Here is a 19,896-nt window from a genome sequence, read left to right on the forward strand (position 1 = left end):
TCAATCCTAGTTTTGATTGCTTTCTTTGGTTGCTTTAGGTGTTTATCTTTATCGCTTTAATCTCTCTATCTTTATGTTATTTATCGCATTTCTTTATTTGCTTTAAATATTCATTATATGTTGGGTATCCGTTATATACTCTCTGTTGGGTTGGAATGATACTACATGAGAGGAGCTCTCTATACTCGAGCTAAGTACATATGTAACACCCTTCTAAATACCCCAAATATTTAAGTAAAACAACAGCAAAGAAATCATACATATCAGAGTAAATACTGCAACTCAAGGGTGTCACATAACAACTTCTTTACAAAATTCAACATAAAATCAGTCATACTCATTATTTAATTCGACATCAACACTTCTTTAAAATTACGCAGCGGATAGAATTATTCAACATCTGTAATATCTTAAAATTAACATTTATTCAACAATTCAAACATCCCGTCCCGATGTTACATCTATCAGAGCATGACCCTCTAACCACACTAGACTTCAAGCACTAGCTTCTATTCGACTCACTGCTCGTTACCTGAAAAATATTGTAAGGGTGAGTTCCTCAATCGATATAACAAATATTATAAATTATCATGTTATGTTAAGTAATTCTACACATTAATCACCCTAATTATATCATGCATTAGGCAACGGCACAGTCAACTCAATTATCATATTCAAACACAACGTAAAGGCAACTCAATAACAACATCAAATGCAACTCGATGCGACTCGACTCTTCATGCATGTGGTACCATTTGGAGTAAAACTCCCAACTTAAAATCATTGCCAGTTTAGTGGGCATCAAGGCATAAGCCTTCAACTTTCAACTTAAAAATTTGCCAATCCAGGCCAACGTGGTGTGAGCAAAAGCCCCATAATTTTGCCAATCCAGGCCAACGTGGTGTGAGCAAAAGCCCCATAATTTTGCCAATCCAGGCCAACGTGGTGTGAGCAAAAGCCCCGACTCTATGCATATGAATGTATATGGCATGTACGACTTGCAACTTCAACAACATAATAACAACAGCAACACAACAGCTTTTTCGACAAAACAACTTAAAATCAACGTTGGCTCATCAGCCTACAACTTAGTATTTTCAACGAAACAACTTATATTCAACTTTGGCTCATCAGCCTACAACTTAATATTTTCAACAAACAACTTAAAATCAGCTTTTCAACATATTTGCCTCAATATTTCACAACATAAACTCAATAATTTCGTTCATCACAATTTACTCTGATAGGCTAGCTACCAATTGCATGTACAACATAATAATCAACTATTTTTCTTCACTGTAACAGTGTTAACCGGTTAACGCCATAGGTTAACCGGTTAACGCAGGACAAAAATACCATTTCTGGCCAAACGCAACAGTGTTAACCGGTTAACGCTATAGGTTAACCGGTTAACGCAGGCAAAACTCAACATTTTCACTAAATATAACAGTGTTAACCGGTTAACGCCCTGGGTTAACCGGTTAACGCAGACAAACCAGCAGTTCCTGCGCTAACACAAGGCAGAATGCAGAGTTTCCGCATTTTCCGCCGTTGGAGGACTTCCGGACCTCCGATTCCAAATCCGTAAAAAGCGATACGTTCAGAATCTCACAACTCACACAACTACCGATCCAATTTCACCTTAAATTCAACTTATTCATGATAATATTTCAGCATCCATAATCTCAATTAGGGTCAAATTAACAGCTTATCACTACCCATTACATGTTAATCGATAATACCCGTTAAACGACGATAAACCCCCCTTACCTTAACAATCCGGCAACTCTTCGAGCTTCAAGCTTTTCCGTTCTCCAACCTTTTCTCTACAGCTCTTCTCTTGCCCTTTTCCTATTCTCTGCAGCTTCTCAACTTTTCACGTGAAAACCCTTCTGTTCCAAAAATGAAACCCTTTTCTTATTCCAACTTATATATTTTCCAAAATAATTATTATTCCAAATAATAATAATAATAATAATCCAATAATTCAATTTATTCAATTAAATTATTAAATATATTATTAACTTAATTAAATAATTCTTTTATTTAATTCGGGGTGTTACAACTCTCCCCTACTAAAAGAGTTTTCGTCCTCGAAAACATACCTCAAGCAAATAACTCTGGATAAGACTCCCTCATCTGACTTTCCAGTTCCCAAGTCACATTGCCACCTGCTGGTCCTCCCCAAACTACCTTCACTAAGGCAATCTCTTTACCCCGCAACTGCTTCAACTCTCGATCCTCAATCCTCATAGGCGATGTTTCAACAGTCAGGTTATCTCTCACCTGTACATCATCTACTTGGATCACATGCGACGGATCATGAATATACCTCCTCACTGAGACACATGAAAAACCTCATGCAAATTCGCAAGTGACGGCGGTAAAGCGATACGATAGGCTACTTCTCCTATCCTCTCCAAAATCTGATAAGGACCAATAAATCGAGGAGTCAACTTCTTTGACTTCAAAGCTCGACCAACCCCAGTTATCGGAGTAACACGAAGAAACACGTGATCTCCCTCTTGAAACTCAAGTGATTTCCTCCTCTTATCATGATAACTCTTCTGACGACTCTGAGCAATTCTCATCTTCTCCTGAATCATCTTAACCTTTTCCGTAGTTTGTTGAACAATCTCCGGTCCAACCACAGCACTCTCACCGGACTCATACCAACATAAAGGTGTCCGACATCTCCTACCATACAAAGCTTCAAACGGCGCCATACCAATGCTCGAATGAAAACTATTGTTGTAGGTAAACTCAATCAAAGGTAAATAACAATCCCAACTACCTCCCTTTTCCAAAACACAAGCTCTCAAAAGATCCTCTAGTGACTGAATCGTCCTCTCAGTCTGACCATCAGTCTGCGGATGATATGCAGAACTCAATCTCAGCTTAGTTCCCAAAGCCTTCTGCAAACCTTCCCAGAACTTCGATGTAAATCTAGGATCTCTGTCCGAAACAATACTCGACGGAATACCATGCAGACTTACAATCTTCTCAATATACAACTCAGCCAATTTCTCTAACGGATAATCCATTCTGATCGGAATAAAATGAGCCGATTTCGTCAATCTATCAACAATCACCCAAATGGCTTCAAAATTCTTACTTGTCCTCGGTAACCCAGAAACAAAATCCATACTGATACTATCCCACTTCCACTCTGGAATAGCCAACGGTTGCATTAGCCCAGACGGCTTCTGATGCTCAATCTTTGACTTCTGACAAGTCAAACAGGAATAAACAAAACTCGCAATTTCTTTCTTCATTCCTGGCCACCAAAATAACTTCTTTAAATCATGATACATCTTCGTGGCTCCAGGATGAATACTCAACCCACTACGATGTCCTTCTTCAAGAATACTCTTCTTAAGTTCAGTAACATCCGGAACACACACCCGACTACCAAATTTCAAAATACCATTCTCATCAATTCTGAATTCGCCACCTTGACCTTGATTCACTAGAGTCAACTTATCAACCAAAAGCATATCAGATTTCTGACCCTCTCTGATCTCTTCCAGAATACCACTTGTTAACTTCAACATTCCCAATTTAACACTGTTGTGAGTACTCTCACACACCAAGCTCAAGTCTCTAAACTGCTCAATTAAATCCAATTCCTTAACCATTAGCATAGACATATGTAATGATTTCCGACTCAATGCATCAGCCACTACGTTTGCTTTACCCGGATGGTAATTCAAACCAAAGTCATAATCCTTCAGAAACTCTAGCCATCTCCTCTGTCTCATATTCAGCTCTTTCTGATCAAACAAATACTTTAAACTCTTATGGTCACTGAAAACCTCAAATCTTGATCCATACAAGTAATGCCTCCACAACTTCAAAACAAACACTACAGCTGCCAACTCTAAATCGTGCGTCGGATAGTTCCTTTCATGAACCCTCAGCTGTCTTGAAGCATAAGCTATTACCTGCTTATTCTGCATCAACACGCCACCCAAACCCAACAATGAAGCATCACAGTAAACTTCAAATGGTTCCGACGAACTCAGTAATATCAGAATAGGAGCAGTAGTCAGCCTTCTCTTTAACTCTTGGAAACCTTCTTCACATTTTGAGTCCCAAATAAACGCTTGCCCCTTTCTAGTCAACATTGTCAACGGTAACGCCAACTTGGAAAATCCCTCAATGAACTTCCTGTAATAACCAGCCAAACCAAGGAAACTTCGAATCTCAGCAACAGACTTCGGAGCTTCCCACTTAGATACCGCTTCTATCTTGGAAGGATCAACAGCAACACCACCTCTTGAATTCACATGACCAAGAAAACTAACCTCTTCTAACCAAAATTCACACTTAGAGAGTTTAGCAAATAACTTCTTTTCTCGTAGAACTTCTAAAACCACTCTCAAATGCTCAGCATGCTCTTCTTCCGATTTCGAATACACCAAAATGTCATCGATAAACACCACAACAAACTTGTCTAGGTACGGATGGAAAATCCTATTCATATACTCCATAAATACTCCAGGCGCATTAGTCACACCAAAAGGCATTACAGAATACTCATAATGTCCATACCTTGTTCTGAAAGCAGTCTTCTGAATATCCTCAGTCTTCACACGTATCTGATGATACCCAGATCTCAAATCTATCTTGCTGAACACACTCGCACCAACCAATTGATCCATCAAATCATCAATCCTCGGCAAAGGATACCGATTCTTGATCGTCACTTTATTCAGTTGTCTGTAATCCACACACAACCTCATAGTACCTTCTTTCTTCTTAACCAACAACACTGGTGCACCCCACGGTGACACACTCGGACGAACAAATTTCTTATCCAACAGATCTTCCAACTGACTCTTCAGTTCAGTTAACTCAACAGCAGACATACGGTACGGAGCCATCGATATCGGCCTAGTACCAGGTACCAAGTCAATAGAGAACTCCACTTCACGCTCTGGCGGCAATTCATTCACCTCTTCAGGAAACACATCAGGAAAATCGCACACCACGGCTAGATCGCCAATCACCAGTTTATCTTTAGCCTCCAAGGTTGCTAACAGCATAAACAACTCTGCTCCATCAACTACTTCTTCATTCACCTGTCTTGCTGATAGAAACAAACTCTTTCCTTCCTCAATCTCCGGAAAGACCACAGTCTTATCAAAACAATTGATAGAAACTCGATTAAACACCAACCAGTTCATACCCAGAATAACATCAATCTGCACTAGTGGAAGACACACTAGGTCCATCCCAAAGTCTCTACCAAAAATACTCAAAGGACAGTTTAAACAAACCGAAGTAGTAGTCACTGAACCCTTCGCAGGAGTATCAATTACCATACTACCAAACATCTCAGATATCTCTAACTTAAGTTTCACAGCACAATCCAAAGATATAAAGGAATGAGTCGCACCTGTGTCAATAATAGCTACAAGAGGAAAGCCATTAATATAACACGTACCTCGGATCAAACGATCATCTACAGAAGTCTCAGAACCCGATAAAGCAAAGACCTTGCCTCCTGACTGATTCCCTTTCTTCGGCTTCTGACACTGGCTTCCAATATGCCCTTCTTCACCACAATTAAAACAAATCACTTCCTTGTGCTTGCAATCAGCTATTGCATGGCCAATCTTACCACAGCGAAAACACCTCTTTACTTCAGCAGTGCATACATTACTCTTATGACCAGCCTGACCACATTTGAAGCAAACTATACCAGCAGGAGCACCTCCCCCACTAGTTCTCTGAGCCGGAGCAGCTCTTTGCTTCCCCTTTCCAGCTGGAGCATCATACGGCTTGCCACGGTTTTGATGTTGCTTGCCTCTGCGGTCACTGACAATCTTGTAGTGAGCATTATTGTCTTCTTCAAATATCCTGCAGCTATCAACCAATTCAGTAAAAATGCGTATCTTCTGATACCCAACAGCCTTCTTAATTTCAGAGCGCAGTCCATTTTCAAACTTGATGCACTTTGAAAATTCAGCACCAGCACCAGTGTAATGAGGATAAAATTTGGACAACTCCACAAATTTCGCAGCATAATCAGTGACAGACATGTTTCCTTGCTTCAGCTCAAGGAACTCAATTTCCTTCTTACCACGGACATCTTCCGGGTAATACTTTCTCAGAAATTCCCTCCGGAATACATCCCAAGTAATGTCTTCACCTGCCACGGTCAACTTCTCGTGAGTCTCTAGCCACCAGTCATCAGCTTCGACTGCTAGCATGTGAGTACCATACCGAACCTTCTGAGCTGGAGTGCAATCCATAACCCGGAAGATTCTCTCAATCTCTTTCAACCATCCCAAGGCTGCATCTGGATCATGCTTCCCTTTAAACACCGGCGGATTCTCTCTTTGAAAAGTCGCCAAGCTACGTGATCCAGCATCTCCACCAGCATTTGGCAAGTTCTGCACAGCTTGTGCCATTGCTTGCATTGCGGCAGCCATTGCAGCGTCATTCCTTCCAGCCATTTCAACTTAACAATCCAACACAACTTAAAGTTAGATTCGTAACAATTACACAATTGTTAGACAGTAACGACACGACAACTGGCCGGACGGACCGACCTGCTCTGATACCACTAATGTAACACCCTTCTAAATACCCCAAATATTTAAGTAAAACAACAGCAAAGAAATCATACATATCAGAGTAAATACTGCAACTCAAGGGTGTCACATAACAACTTCTTTACAAAATTCAACATAAAATCAGTCATACTCATTATTTAATTCGACATCAACACTTCTTTAAAATTACGCAGCGGATAGAATTATTCAACATCTGTAATATCTTAAAATTAACATTTATTCAACAATTCAAACATCCCGTCCCGATGTTACATCTATCAGAGCATGACCCTCTAACCACACTAGACTTCAAGCACTAGCTTCTATTCGACTCACTGCTCGTTACCTGAAAAATATTGTAAGGGTGAGTTCCTCAATCGATATAACAAATATTATAAATTATCATGTTATGTTAAGTAATTCTACACATTAATCACCCTAATTATATCATGCATTAGGCAACGGCACAGTCAACTCAATTATCATATTCAAACACAACGTAAAGGCAACTCAATAACAACATCAAATGCAACTCGATGCGACTCGACTCTTCATGCATGTGGTACCATTTGGAGTAAAACTCCCAACTTAAAATCATTGCCAGTTTAGTGGGCATCAAGGCATAAGCCTTCAACTTTCAACTTAAAAATTTGCCAATCCAGGCCAACGTGGTGTGAGCAAAAGCCCCATAATTTTGCCAATCCAGGCCAACGTGGTGTGAGCAAAAGCCCCATAATTTTGCCAATCCAGGCCAACGTGGTGTGAGCAAAAGCCCCGACTCTATGCATATGAATGTATATGGCATGTACGACTTGCAACTTCAACAACATAATAACAACAGCAACACAACAGCTTTTTCGACAAAACAACTTAAAATCAACGTTGGCTCATCAGCCTACAACTTAGTATTTTCAACGAAACAACTTATATTCAACTTTGGCTCATCAGCCTACAACTTAATATTTTCAACAAACAACTTAAAATCAGCTTTTCAACATATTTGCCTCAATATTTCACAACATAAACTCAATAATTTCGTTCATCACAATTTACTCTGATAGGCTAGCTACCAATTGCATGTACAACATAATAATCAACTATTTTTCTTCACTGTAACAGTGTTAACCGGTTAACGCTATAGGTTAACCGGTTAACGCAGGACAAAAATACCATTTCTGGCCAAACGCAACAGTGTTAACCGGTTAACGCTATAGGTTAACCGGTTAACGCAGGCAAAACTCAACATTTTCACTAAATATAACAGTGTTAACCGGTTAACGCCCTGGGTTAACCGGTTAACGCAGACAAACCAGCAGTTCCTGCGCTAACATAAGGCAGAATGCAGAGTTTCCGCATTTTCCGCCGTTGGAGGACTTCCGGACCTCCGATTCCAAATCCGTAAAAAGCGATACGTTCAGAATCTCACAACTCACACAACTACCGATCCAATTTCACCTTAAATTCAACTTATTCATGATAATATTTCAGCATCCATAATCTCAATTAGGGTCAAATTAACAGCTTATCACTACCCATTACATGTTAATCGATAATACCCGTTAAACGACGATAAACCCCCCTTACCTTAACAATCCGACAACTCTTCGAGCTTCAAGCTTTTCCGTTCTCCAACCTTTTCTCTACAGCTCTTCTCTTGCCCTTTTCCTATTCTCTGCAGCTTCTCAACTTTTCACGTGAAAACCCTTCTGTTCCAAAAATGAAACCCTTTTCTTATTCCAACTTATATATTTTCCAAAATAATTATTATTCCAAATAATAATAATAATAATAATAATCCAATAATTCAATTTATTCAATTAAATTATTAAATATATTATTAACTTAATTAAATAATTCTTTTATTTAATTCGGGGTGTTACAACATACACATGATATACTCGTGGATATTCATGTCAACCTACATTTCGCGCACTGGGTTAGCACGAGACCCACACCCAGACTAGATTAACTTGGAATTACTTTTGTCCTGCAAGAATTTGCTATGGCAAGGTATTTTCATTTTGGATCGATGACTATGGGAACCTTCTAAGAACTACCTTTTGAAGACTAGAACCTACCTGTGAGGGGGGATATGGGTTTTTCTGCAAGAAACTATACACTCCACATACCTTTATTCTCATGTATAAGTCGGACCTTTGATCCTGCATCAAGCAGTATACGCAGATTATCCGAATTATGTTATGCTGTTAACATACATTGTTGCATATGATTTTTGCATTGTTGTATATATGCCAAAATTTTGAACCTGAGTTTTTACCATCAATGCTTTGAATCTAGGATGTTGCATAGTTATTTGCATTTCATCCCCAACATATGCATTCATTCATTTACATGTCATGCCTGTTAACTAGTAAAAACTCACCTTGTCCTTTCCTCAAAACAGAAAGATGTCGACTCTTCGACACCAGTACTTCACGCGAGCTAATAAATCGAAGATTATGACCAATATGGAACATGAGAATTCTATATATAGGGAAACCTTGGCTCAGTTCCAAGGCAAAATGGATCTCTTCCAAGGTAATATGGACACTATAATGGAGTACCTTTAAGCTCGGAAGGCTACTACCTCTACCACTTCTACCAATCATGATATTGATGTTTATACTATGTTATTGTTGTTGTCACTACTACTATTGATATTGGTGTTAATACTGTAATCCAACTTATGGTAAGCCAACCCATCTATTAGCTTGATCCTAGCAGGCATGTTGTTGTCTATCCTTGGGGGTTGCCTCCAAACTTTACTCCCTAATTTGCTAATGGGAATGCTTCTATGTCATATCAACCTTTTATTTTGCATCCTACCAATGGGAACTCTGTTTCCCATCCTTGGGGCATGACGACTCACTCCGTCAGATGGTTGGTGGTGACAACCATGAGATCAACTAGGGACAGGCTCTTCAGACTTCTGCGCCAGTTACTGTTAAAACTCCTGATGATAGCGAAGATGAATACAGAGGTCCTCGCTTTCATTTTCATGTACCTCCTCAGGCTACTCAACCTAGTGTCTAGAATTTTAATCAAGGTATTCATATACATCCTCCTTATCCAATGGCATCTTCTATTGTTGCTTCTCCACTTGTTTATCCTGAGGCACCATATGCTCCATATGAGGGTCAATATGGTCAGACTGTTGGTTAGATAGTTAATCCAGGAATGATGTGTCCCCATTTTTCTTCTCCTCAAGTTCTTACTCAGGAAACTTCTCAGGGTGTTCAAATCCCTAATCATCAAACTAATCTTCAGCCTGCCAATCAGATTTCTTTTCGTACAGATCAGAACAGACGGGCAGACTATCGGTTATTAGATGAAAGGATAAGATCCATTGAGAGTTTCTCCTCTTTAGACATGTATGTTAATGATTTATGCTTGGTTCATAATGTGGTTCTTCCCCAAAAGTTCAAAGTGTCGGAGTTGCCGAAGTACAAGGGTTTAAGTTATCCCAGAAGCCATATTATTATGTATTGTAGGAAGATGGCATCCTACATTGACAATGATGGGCTTCTTATCCATTGCTTCCAGGACAGCCTGCCCGGGGTATCCTTGGATTGGTACATGAGCTTGGAACGCATCAAGTATAATCTGAATATGGCTTCCACCAGGTGGTGTGAAATGGCTTCCCGAGTTAGACTTACGATGACAAACCCTGAATTGGTTGATATATTCACGAGCACTCTTCAAGGTATGTACTATGAGAATATGGTCGACAGTTCATCATCCAACTTTGCAGATATAGTAACCATTGGAGAACGAATTAAGAATGGACTGAAAACGGGGAAGATTGCTGGCATTGATAATCAATCAATGGTCAAGAAATCTTAGGATTTTGTTAAGAAGAAGTAATGAGAGGAAAGTGTTGTGATAGCAAGTGTCCAACCTCAAATTCAAGCTCATATGGCTTCTGTGCCATACTACCCTTATCCGTACATCACCGTTGCCCAATATCAGCAACCGCCATACCAACCTCAGTATCAGCAGCCTCCACCGGCTCAAGCTTCCCAAAAGCAATTACATGTTCAGACCAGTAGAAACTGTGGGAAGAGATAATAGAAACAAAGGAAACCGGAAAGAAAGATTGATCTTATTCCTATTCTCTACTGCCAACTACTCCCTCAGTTGCTCAACTGCTCGTTGGTTCAATTCAGGGAAGGACCTCCTCCAATACCTCTTCCTTCTGGTTATGACGCGAATGCTGAATTTGAGTTTCACTCAGGGGCACTCAGGAATATAGTTGAGGACTGCAGAACCTTGAAGCATAAAGTCCAAAATCTGATTGACTAAAAGGTTATCACGTTTACACCAAATGGTCTGGACATACTGAACAATCTTATGCCTCTGAAGGAAGGTGCATCTACAGGATAAATATAAAGACTAGTCACGTCAGCAATACCCTATTGTTCAATCATGTCCCTTTTGTAATCTTTTCTTGTTTGTTAATTGTTGTTCATTTGTAAAACTTGTCTGGTTTTCAGATGATATTAATAATGAAATAAACGTGCATATTTTGATTAAATCCATTCGTGTTCACTCATATTTTATTTATCAGTATCATATTTTTTCTTAAGTAAAATCAAAAGAGAATGATGAAATAAAATACGCATGATTGCTATCTGTATGCTTTTGAATAAAACCTTGCTGATGATGTAAGACATTGTTTCAAACCCCTAAACACCGAAGATATAAGAAAGATAATCCCTAGTCAACTCCTTTGAGTCTTAGAGTAAGAGTTTCTTTCTATACATAAAACCCTCAATTTTAATCAGAGATAGGGTAGTCTTCGACTAGTTTGACCTTGCGTTCAAATTTCAAAAAGGAGAGTATCCCGTCAAAGGAAGAATCATATCATATCGATACATGCTTAGTATCTTTATACATAAACATTTTATTTGTAAATATGAAAATTATTTTTTCAACATTTAGCCCATGGAAAATTGTGTTGAAAGCAGATTTAGTTTTTTCAAAAAAATAACTTTCAAATAAAAAATTGCTCTACTTGTTCTCCTTTAAAAAATTTGGTACATTGATGTGTCACTTATTTGTGCAATTTCTTTTCCTATGTTAATTGTTTTATTTCAATTAATTGTTATAATTTACAACATTATCTAACTTATCAGTTTGTTCTGATGTTGACATTATTACAATAATAATGTTTTAATCAATAATGTTGACTTTGACATTTATCATAACATGTTTAGAGATTTTATTTTTGTTGTAATATCTTCTCAACAACAATGACATAAACCTTACGTTGCATGTATTATTATTTTGTGTAACAAGGTCTATTTATTGAACTTTAGTTTATGTCAAAGTATATGTATCGTTGTTTGATTAGTAAACTACGCTATTTTTATATGTCCATCTAATAGTTGAAATGCTATTGATAGAGTATAATTTGACATTAACTCATACAAGAACTTAATAGCTTAATCTAAGTTGATTATTATATACCAAATGAATATATCGATGAAGTTTGATATTACAAACAAATGAATTGTGCAGATCCACATATTTTTAGCTAGTATATATTAATTTTTTAATAAAATTGTGATATTTTAGATTTAAGATCCTGTGCTAAGGATCTTCTTGCCTTTAAGGATCTTCTTGCCTTTAAGGATCTTCTTGCCTTTAAGGATCTTCTTGCCTTTAAGGATCTTCTTGCCTCTGCTTAGAACCAAATGCTTATTTCTATCTATTTTATTGTATATCAGCATTCTTCATATTCCATGCATTAAGCGTCTCCACATGAATCGGTTCAGTACCATTGTTAAAAACAAACAAATGAGCTTGATTAGTCACTGCTAGCACAGGATAAACCCTAGACAAAATGTTTGTTTTCCCTCCTTCTCCAAAAGTTTCCACTACTGAATGATCAATCTATAAGAGTTAAAAAATCAACAAACATTAATCATAATAAGTATTAGTAAATATAGTTCAACTGATATGTGTTAATCGAATTAAATTAGTATAAGCTACCGATCAAGATTCAATAACAGACAAAAACATTTAAATGTTCACAAAAATAAATAAAAGTATTGTGTATATAATATTTTTCACGTACCAAACTCCTAAGAGAAAGTTTCTTAGAGGCTAAATCCACATCTACGAATCCAGCAAATGATGGTTTGTAAATGTCACTCTTTAAAGAAGAGCTGTTCAAAAATGAAAATAATGAAATAGAATATTTGATAAAAAAATAAAAAATAAGATTTTAATTATAATTTAAATTACGCATACCTGGATGCATCAGAGCATAAGAGAACTACATGTTTCTTTGAAGCTTTGAAGACTCTAAAAAACACAGGAGTAAATTCTTCTAAATTTTGTGAAGCCAAAGTCAAAAGACCAAAAGGCCCAAGTCCACCTTCAACTTTTGAACCCTTTTTAGAACAAAGATCTTGTGCATTTACCCAACTTGGATCATAAGCCTCAGCTTTATCCAAGTTTGAAAATGTGAAAGTAACCTCTACATCTGCCTGTAAAACATATATAATATAATAATACATATTAGGTTATGACTGATCTCAAGTCTATGGACCATTATGTCTACAAGATTTTATTTGTTAAGTTTGACTCACCTGAGCGGCAGTTATTCCGGTTACTTCAACATGATTTCCCTTTTCAAGTTTTTGATTGTTCATAGAAACCTTTTTGTCTCTAAGTGTATCTAATTCTATAACAGGCCATGTTAATAATTGTCTTTCACTAGAATCAAGCCACACAGTTCTTGGTATTGCCTGAAAATTTTGACATGTTCATTCATAAAATACATTTATATATATATAACACCGACACCTCTAATAAAAGATATTTGTGTCAATATTTATGATTAGGTTTAATTTATTTATTTTATAGAATTGTTATCGGTATGTCAGTGTAGATGTTTGTGCTTTACTGAATAAAAATTACCTGAATTCCAGCCCATCCCTTTTTAACATCATCTTCTTTGGTATCAGACTCATTAGCCCAACCCCAAAGGACCCTTCGATTTTTACTTGGATCAAAAAATGACTTTGAAGCATAGAAATTTCCATAATCATATCTAAGTCCAGCCCAACTATCCACTGAAGATTTTCTTGGAACATACTTCTCTTTTACAGCATCATATGTGCCTAATGTATAGTACTCAAATCTAGTCATATCAAGACTATTTTTTAAGACATGTGTTACATGACTACCTTCAATTGATGTATCCAACCCGTTTTTACCTTTCAATAAAACCGGATAAAAATCCGGACATTCCCACATACCCGTATTAGCCGAATGGATCGGTTTTTTGGCCCGAGTCCATTTCATAAAATCCTTACTCCTGTACAAATAAGCCATCCCTTTATCTTTACTTCTACTACCAACCAATATCCTCCAAGTGTCGTCTTTACCCTTCCATGCAGTTGTTGGATCACGAAATGCGCTACCGTTCACGTCTAAATCAGCGATCACAAACGGGTTATTTTCATCGGGTTTAACCCATTTTGTAAGAAACGGGTCATTTATATCTTCGGGTACAGCGTAACATTGGACTTGGGTGTTGTTTTCATCGATGATTCCGGTGTATTGGATCACGGGTCCTTTATCCGGAAGTATAGTGGCTGATCCAGACCAACATCCATATTTATCGAAAGGTTTGGATGGATAAATAGCATGTTCAAGTGCTTTCCAGTTTATAAGATCCTTTGATACTGAATGTGCCCATACAATGTTTCCCCACACAGATCCATTAGGATTGTATTGGTAGAACAAGTGATAGTATCCATTGTAGTACATAGGTCCTACATTGTACATAATTCATTCATTAGTATAGGAAGGATTATTGAAAAATGAGGTAAAAAAATGTTGAAATGAATGTTTTACTCACCATTTGGATCTGCATGTGAGAGATGTGTTCATTACACCAATTATAGACACCATGAAAGAATCAGTAGAAGAAAAAAAAGTTAGTATCAATATATATATATATATATATCAAAACATAATTAAGAATCAGACACAAAAATGAAATCAAAATGCTACGAACCGTTGATCCAGTTTCTAGGAGGTTGAAAATGGTAACCAGTTCTATGTGTTTCACTCACAGAAAGAGTTGAAACAGATTGAAGATGGGGATATACATTATGAAATGCTTCAACGCCATTGTTTATTAGCAGCAAGCAAAAAACTGCTACAAAGAGGGTGATAACCTTTGAGAGAACCATTAGGAAAATCAAAGCAAGAATAACCAAATATGAAATCAAACATGAAACTAGAAGTTAATATATATGTAGAGAAAGAGATGTGAAAATAATGGAAGGGAGGAAGTTACGGTTATGATGGATAAAAAATAGGATGTACTTATTTATATAAGTAACAACTATATATACCTATTCTTAAATTACAAAGACTAAATGCATCACTTTAATCATAAAAATTCTTAGATAGAGACAAACATAACACATATTTTTAGAAACAATCAATCACAACTTTTTAATTAATTAAAAAATAAAAAATAATATTTTTTCTCTCCTTCATAATCACAACCATCCATGAATCTAATTTTTAAAAAAATTAAATTTAAAATAAATTAAAAAATTTCTCTTTTTTTATTGGATGTTTCTAAGAATATGGATTTAGGTTTGTTTCCATGCAAGTGTTTGTGCAAAACACAATGATTCAAGTTTGACTTCTCTCACTTCAAATTTCTCTACAACCTTATTTCTCTTGCATTCTGTCAATAGGTTTTGAATGAAATCCATTATTTCCTTTCTAAAATGATTCAAATTTTCTTTTTGATTTCATGTTTGTCTCACTTTATTTCTTTGTTCATTCTTTGCAGCTTCCTATTCAACAACACTACTGCTCAGACAAGGTATGTATTAATAGCTCTCATTCTTCTATTCAACCTCTATCCCATACATATCAATCACAGAAGTCTGATTATGAGAGGGATGTTACAGATATGAGTGCATTCAAGTATATAGCTGAATTTATTGGAATGCAAAAGGTACAGTGTTTGATTGGAAAATTTTGGAATTCAATTATATTCTAGGGATACTGTTTATTTTACAAATAATTATACTGATTTTATCATGTATTTTGAATATATCGATGCAGGACTCCTATTACACCAAATTTGGGATGACAAAAAGTTACAAACCAACTAAGTTTGGCTGGAACTATGAATGTTGTCCAACTTGCAACCGTTCTAACAAGAATCCTAGAATGGAATTTTAGTGTAGTTGTGGTGGAAAGGATGTTTTACCTATTACTTAGTGAGATTTCAAGTTACTTCTGCACCTCTCTTTATATTATTTACTTCCTATAAACTTTTTGAATCTTACTTTTATGTAGAATAAAAATTGAGATTGAGATTGAGTTTGAGCACAACACTTGTATTTTTCTTCTTCATCTTTTGAGACAAAGAATGTGTTCCACTTTTGGGATTGACCACTCCAAAGTTGAGAAAGGTCATGAAAGAAGTAAGTAAAAGTGTATTTTTTAAATTGCATCCTCCACTAATTTATAATGTTTTGGACTTGATCTATATGCATAATTGTGTTATTCTCCCTTAGGCTGGTGTGGATCACCCATTGATCTTACCTACACACCTTCACAAACTTTTGAAAAAAAAGTTTGTCTTTCATGTGAAATACTAACCCTTCTACAAGCAATATTCGATTGTCAAAATTATTGATGATAAAGAAGTCATCAAAAGGATTGAAGACTACATCAACCAAAATGAGGTAGTAGTTGACTCTTATTCATCTCTTATTTACATACATCATTATTTCAAACTTGGTCAGCACACCTCTGAAGTTGTAGCATTGAAGAATGTTCTAACTATTCTGACAGATACCATCAATCAACCAATAGTATGACTTTTCCTAAACATCATTGTTTGTGAGAGTTCTTCCGATAAATTTGTGCCAAGCATGAATCCTTGAATTTCAAGCATTAACTTCCTGTGTTCAACCAAATGCCTCATTTCAATTGCATTAACATGTTATTTTGATCTCTATCATATTCGTGTCTGAATGCGGATTTCATATAATTTGAACTAAGTAGTCATTAATATCCTTTGTTTCATAATTCTAAATGTTGATGTGATCTTTTTTAACATTGTTTTATCTACATATGTATATATTTAGATGTGTTATTCTATTCTAATGTTGTGAGGATGTTATGTTCCTCTTTTCTAATGTTGTGAGAATTTATTTGAACACACTGCTAAGAAATAATTGTACATGTTTAAAATCAAGACATAAATTGCAATGCCTTTCCTATATGCAACCTAGTCTATCTACAGATCTATGTCTCTCTTCTCGGCCAATACCTGTCATACCCCAAATTTACCCTACCTTTTATGAAACTTTTATGGCCTTAATGCATATGTCTATATTCATCACCCCATCACCTCATTTGCATTTGCATTCATAACAAGAAGGCATGCTACACAGACTCAAGGCATGGTGTTCATATTTAAGGATCACTAGGTTTTTCTTGATCATGCTAGGATGTGTCTAATCTTCCTTAAACCCTATATCTCAAGATTCAAGAACTCATTGATCTTGTAAGATTGCACAAGTCATCCCATTCACCCCTAAATCCTAATTGGATGGTGGATCTTGATTGGAAGCATTGATTGTTCATCTGGCCATCCATGGGCCATGTCCCTAATTCCTTGATCCTCTGTGACTTGTCCAAGTCATCATTTGACTTTTTACTTTCTGCTTTGACCTTGGCCTTGAAATAAACCTTAATCCCCAACCTTGGGTATACTTTAACCTTATGGATTTGCATCATGATACCTCATGCACACTGAAGGCCTAGTTTGTCTGGCCTTGGTTCATGATTGACCCTTTTGACCCAAGAAACTCTAGTTATGGGTGCTCGTCATTGGTGGTTCACATGATCTTTGTTTGAGGCTTGAAACCCTAGCTTAAGAGGTTTTGCCTTGGGGATTGCTTATTGTTTGTTGCTTGTACACCAGGACCTAGTTGTGCCCATACCTTTCCATGCTTTGACTTGATGATTGAATTTGGTCATTTCATCTTGCATTTTCCATCAATCATCTAATTATGCTTCATTACTTGATTTATGTGATTTTGGTCTATGCAAGCTTGCTCTTGATCCATGGTTTGTGATGCATTTCATTGGCCCATTCATAATGCTTTGGTTCATATCATGATTTCATTTAGTTTATTGTTTCATTTGCATTCATTTAACTTCATTCCATTCATAATTACATCATTCTTACAAGAAAATACAAAAAGATCACAACTTTGGTCAAAGGTTGACTGTGGTCAATAATTGACTTTTTATTCAACTTTGACCAAAGCCAACACATCCTTCTAAAAACCCTAATTTCCATAAATTTCAACCTTTATCCAAACATTCCCTAATAGTAATCCATAAGAAATGCATTTTGAATTAATAAAGGTGTTTGATTGCAAATTTGACATTGGTTACATAAGCATCTTCCATCATAAGCTATAACCATTTTATGAACATTCACATGTTACATTCACTAATACATAGCATTATAATGTTTGATTACAAATCTTAAACAAAAGGGAAGAGTTCTCATTGCAGCCCACCATTGATCTTATGTCATCCATGCTCCACTTGTTACCTCATCAATACAAACCATATCAATGCTCCATTTGTTTCCATGTTCCATGCCATTTTTTAGAGCACATCACAAGCATAAACCATAGCAGGCCATGACAGCAATGAGACAACATGCAATGCAACTCATCACATTAGCATACAAGTAGCAACATCTCATTCAAACATGACAATTTCCAACCTGCAGCAAGCTTCAAGCAATCGGAGCAACATCCAAAGTATGCAGCAAACACATCAAGCAACATCAATCCTGCAAATATCCTCACAATGTAACAACAGTTCACCAAAATCTGCAGCAAGGTAATAACAGCTACTCAACAATAGCAAAACAATTCCAACCTGCATCAATGCTTGCAGCAGTTCATCACCACAACAACTGCAACCTTGCACCTCAATTCAACAAGCAAAACTCAACTTGCGGCAGTCAACAAACTCACCTTAAATCCTTTCCAAAGCTGCAACAATTCATCATCAATATCATACTCAACCATCAGTCTAAACCTATAACATGCTTCACACACCAACCTGCAGCAATCACCATAAACCTGCAAATATCATCATCCAACAGTCCAATTATCTACACATTCAACACCAAACAACAACAGCATCAAGGCAATGTACAAGCAAGGCAAGGCAATGAAAACAAGTCCAACAATGAGCAACACCTGATTCAAACATAACATCTCATAACAACAATGCAAAAATACACAAAATTTCACTCATTCACCTTTTACTGTGGTAAAAAACACATCAGTCCAAAACAAGCAAAAAGAATACACCAAAGGTACATGGTGTAGAGACTTTTCAGAACCAAAGACACACATTTGGACAAGCATTTCTCTGCAGCCACCAAGTCTACTACCTCCCCTGCTCTTATTGAACTGGTGCAATCAATACCCTAAAAAACCTTCCACTATAAAAACAAACACAGTTAGAGCAAGAAAGGAAGGAAAGCAATATCATATCAAAAACCCTAAATAGAGCTATCCACTGTTACCCTTAAAACCTTAAGTCTCTCAATCACTTGAAACCTCTCTCAAATCTCTCAACACTCACTAAAACTTGCTCTCAGGAACCGAGAAAGAAGAAAAGAAAAGTACACTAAGAGAAGTAAAAAAGAACTTACCTGAAACACCTTTGTTGCCTTCCGTTTATGCTCCGAGCATATACTCTGATGTAGCAACATTTCAAGCATGCCCGTTTTGTCAAACGAAGTTACCACAAGGTAAAGCTTCACGCTCGATTTCGCTAGCTAGGGTCTTTCCGTTTAGTCTTCAATTCGGCCTTGTGTTTGGGAATTAGGAGATTACGTTTTTGGATTTAGGTTCAGTAGAGCAAGACAGTTAGTTGGGTGTATCTGGTTTATGAATATGCGTTTTTCCGCAGTCGACGATGAGCTCTGGCACAGCAGAGCCGGAACAGTTCATTTTAACTTTGGTTGAATTTTTGAACATGGGAGGCAAAGTTCAGAGCACGTGTCTCAGACTCGACAGTTTTACCTTATACCCTACATTTATCCTTCCACCCCTACATTTTATAAAAAATACCAATTTTATTCTTATATATTTTTAATTAATTTATTATTTTATTTTTTAAATATTTTTAAATTTTTATTTTTGTGTACCGGAAGACTTTGCAAAAGAGTTCCGGTAGTCATTTTTCAAGTGTTTTTTTAATATTTTTTTATGTACCGGAACACTTTGCAAAAGAGTTC

The 19,896-nt window shown here is 36.7% G+C and overlaps 2 protein-coding genes across 5 annotated transcripts; both read right to left on the bottom strand.

Moving 5' to 3' along the window:
• Positions 1 to 12,118: 12,118 nt before the first annotated feature.
• Positions 12,119 to 14,785, bottom strand: LOC127125625 (beta-fructofuranosidase, insoluble isoenzyme 1). The gene is made up of 7 exons (XM_051054406.1): positions 14,596 to 14,785; positions 14,437 to 14,445; positions 13,491 to 14,350; positions 13,160 to 13,318; positions 12,819 to 13,057; positions 12,643 to 12,733; positions 12,119 to 12,458 (listed from the first exon to the last, which is right to left on the bottom strand). Exons 1-7 carry the CDS (start codon positions 14,771 to 14,773, stop codon positions 12,279 to 12,281), a joined length of 1,716 nt encoding a protein of 571 aa, XP_050910363.1. The 5' UTR covers positions 14,774 to 14,785; the 3' UTR covers positions 12,119 to 12,278.
• A 3,199-nt stretch (positions 14,786 to 17,984) lies between these two features.
• LOC127125626 (uncharacterized) lies at positions 17,985 to 19,672 on the bottom strand. 4 transcript variants are annotated; one of them, XR_007804771.1, is made up of 4 exons: positions 19,309 to 19,672; positions 18,910 to 19,095; positions 18,620 to 18,727; positions 17,985 to 18,472 (listed from the first exon to the last, which is right to left on the bottom strand). XR_007804771.1 is itself a non-coding variant. In XM_051054407.1 (3 exons), the coding sequence occupies exons 1-3, from the start codon at positions 19,375 to 19,377 to the stop codon at positions 18,317 to 18,319; spliced, it is 333 nt and encodes a 110-aa protein (XP_050910364.1). In that variant the 5' UTR covers positions 19,378 to 19,672; the 3' UTR covers positions 17,985 to 18,316. The 4 variants fall into 4 exon arrangements, 1 of the variants encoding a protein (XP_050910364.1); XR_007804769.1 differs by having other exon boundaries at positions 17,985 to 18,432; positions 18,522 to 18,727; XR_007804770.1 differs by lacking the exon at positions 18,910 to 19,095 and having other exon boundaries at positions 17,985 to 18,432; positions 18,522 to 18,727.
• Between the last annotated feature and the right edge of the window lie 224 nt (positions 19,673 to 19,896).

Source organism: Lathyrus oleraceus, chromosome 3 (genome assembly GCF_024323335.1).
Source record: "Lathyrus oleraceus cultivar Zhongwan6 chromosome 3, CAAS_Psat_ZW6_1.0, whole genome shotgun sequence".
Lineage (NCBI taxonomy): Eukaryota > Viridiplantae > Streptophyta > Magnoliopsida > Fabales > Fabaceae > Lathyrus > Lathyrus oleraceus.

What these genes read in the sequence shown, in the direction of transcription:
- LOC127125625 (XM_051054406.1), bottom strand. Translation starts at nt 14,773, where the DNA reads ATGGTTCTCTCAAAGGTTATCACCCTCTTTGTAGCAGTTTTTTGCTTG. An exon ending in CCGGAATAACTGCCGCTCAG is followed by an intron (nt 13,058 to 13,159) that starts GTGAGTCAAACT and finishes TATGTTTTACAG; the next exon opens with GCAGATGTAGAGGTTACTTT. An exon ending in TTATGCTCTGATGCATCCAG is followed by an intron (nt 12,734 to 12,818) that starts GTATGCGTAATT and finishes ATTTTTGAACAG; the next exon opens with CTCTTCTTTAAAGAGTGACA.
- LOC127125626 (XM_051054407.1), bottom strand. Translation starts at nt 19,377, where the DNA reads ATGCTTGAAATGTTGCTACATCAGAGTATATGCTCGGAGCATAAACGG. An exon ending in AGGCAACAAAGGTGTTTCAG is followed by an intron (nt 18,728 to 19,308) that starts GTAAGTTCTTTT and finishes TGATATTTGCAG; the next exon opens with GTTTATGGTGATTGCTGCAG. An exon ending in AGCTTTGGAAAGGATTTAAG is followed by an intron (nt 18,473 to 18,619) that starts GTGAGTTTGTTG and finishes ACCTTGCTGCAG; the next exon opens with ATTTTGGTGAACTGTTGTTA.